The following is a 679-nucleotide window of genomic DNA, read 5'->3' as shown; positions in this document are numbered from 1 at the left end:
GGCAGGACTTTCCCCACCTTGTTATCAACAGAGACTCACCGGCACACGCGCGAAACATTGTGGAAAAGAGCCGGGGCTTGGAAGGTAATACGGAGGAAGCGAGCACGACGGACGCAGAGCCGTCCCCGGCACAACAATTTGTGTCTTTGCAGCGGGAGAATATGCACCTGCGTGAGCAAGTCCAAGCCTTGAACGAGGAAGTGGCGGTGTTAAAGGGGAAACTTGGTGGGCGGCAGAACGGGCATGGAGGCGTTGCCGAGTCGCAGGGGAAAGAAGCCGAACGCGCCTTATTGGTAGCCCATCCACCCACTTCCCAAGTCGTGGCACTGGAAGCACAGCTACAAGCGTCGCAGTCGGAGAAGAAATATTTCCAGGCTTTGATCGAGGAGAAACAGGGCGTCATTGCTCGGTTGCAAAAACGCGTGGGAGAGCAAGACAAGACCCCCCATGCCTCGGCGGGCCTCGGGTCTCGGATGGGCCCATGGCCCGGCGGCTTTGACGATGGTGGAGAGGGGAGAGGCGCCAGAGAGGAGAGGCTTGCAAGGGCTGCCACAGAGGCCGTGGCGGAAGTAAGCCAAGGTGCCCACGGGGAGGGCGGGAAAGCGGGCGGGAGGAGTGTGGAAGCCCCTTATGTCGCAGGGAGGAATGCGGGTACCCGCGAGCAAGTCGAGCCTGTTGA

At 60.5% G+C, this 679-nt stretch overlaps 1 protein-coding gene across 1 annotated transcript in view; it reads left to right on the top strand.

The window, feature by feature from the left end:
- Positions 1-161: 161 nt before the first annotated feature.
- Positions 162-679, top strand: part of NGA_0594200 (uncharacterized protein) — a gene marked incomplete at both ends in the record, with an annotated part of 534 nt that continues 16 nt past the window's right edge. The window contains one exon of the mRNA XM_005855497.1: positions 162-679. This exon is cut by the window's right edge and continues 16 nt beyond it. Coding sequence (XP_005855559.1) covers positions 162-679 — 518 coding nt within the window.

This window comes from Nannochloropsis gaditana, assembly GCF_000240725.1.
Source record: "Nannochloropsis gaditana CCMP526 unplaced genomic scaffold scaffold182, whole genome shotgun sequence".
NCBI lineage: Eukaryota > Eustigmatophyceae > Eustigmatales > Monodopsidaceae > Microchloropsis > Microchloropsis gaditana.
Note: the sequence above shows the minus strand (reverse complement) of the source record. Positions and strands in the feature narration are given on the sequence as shown.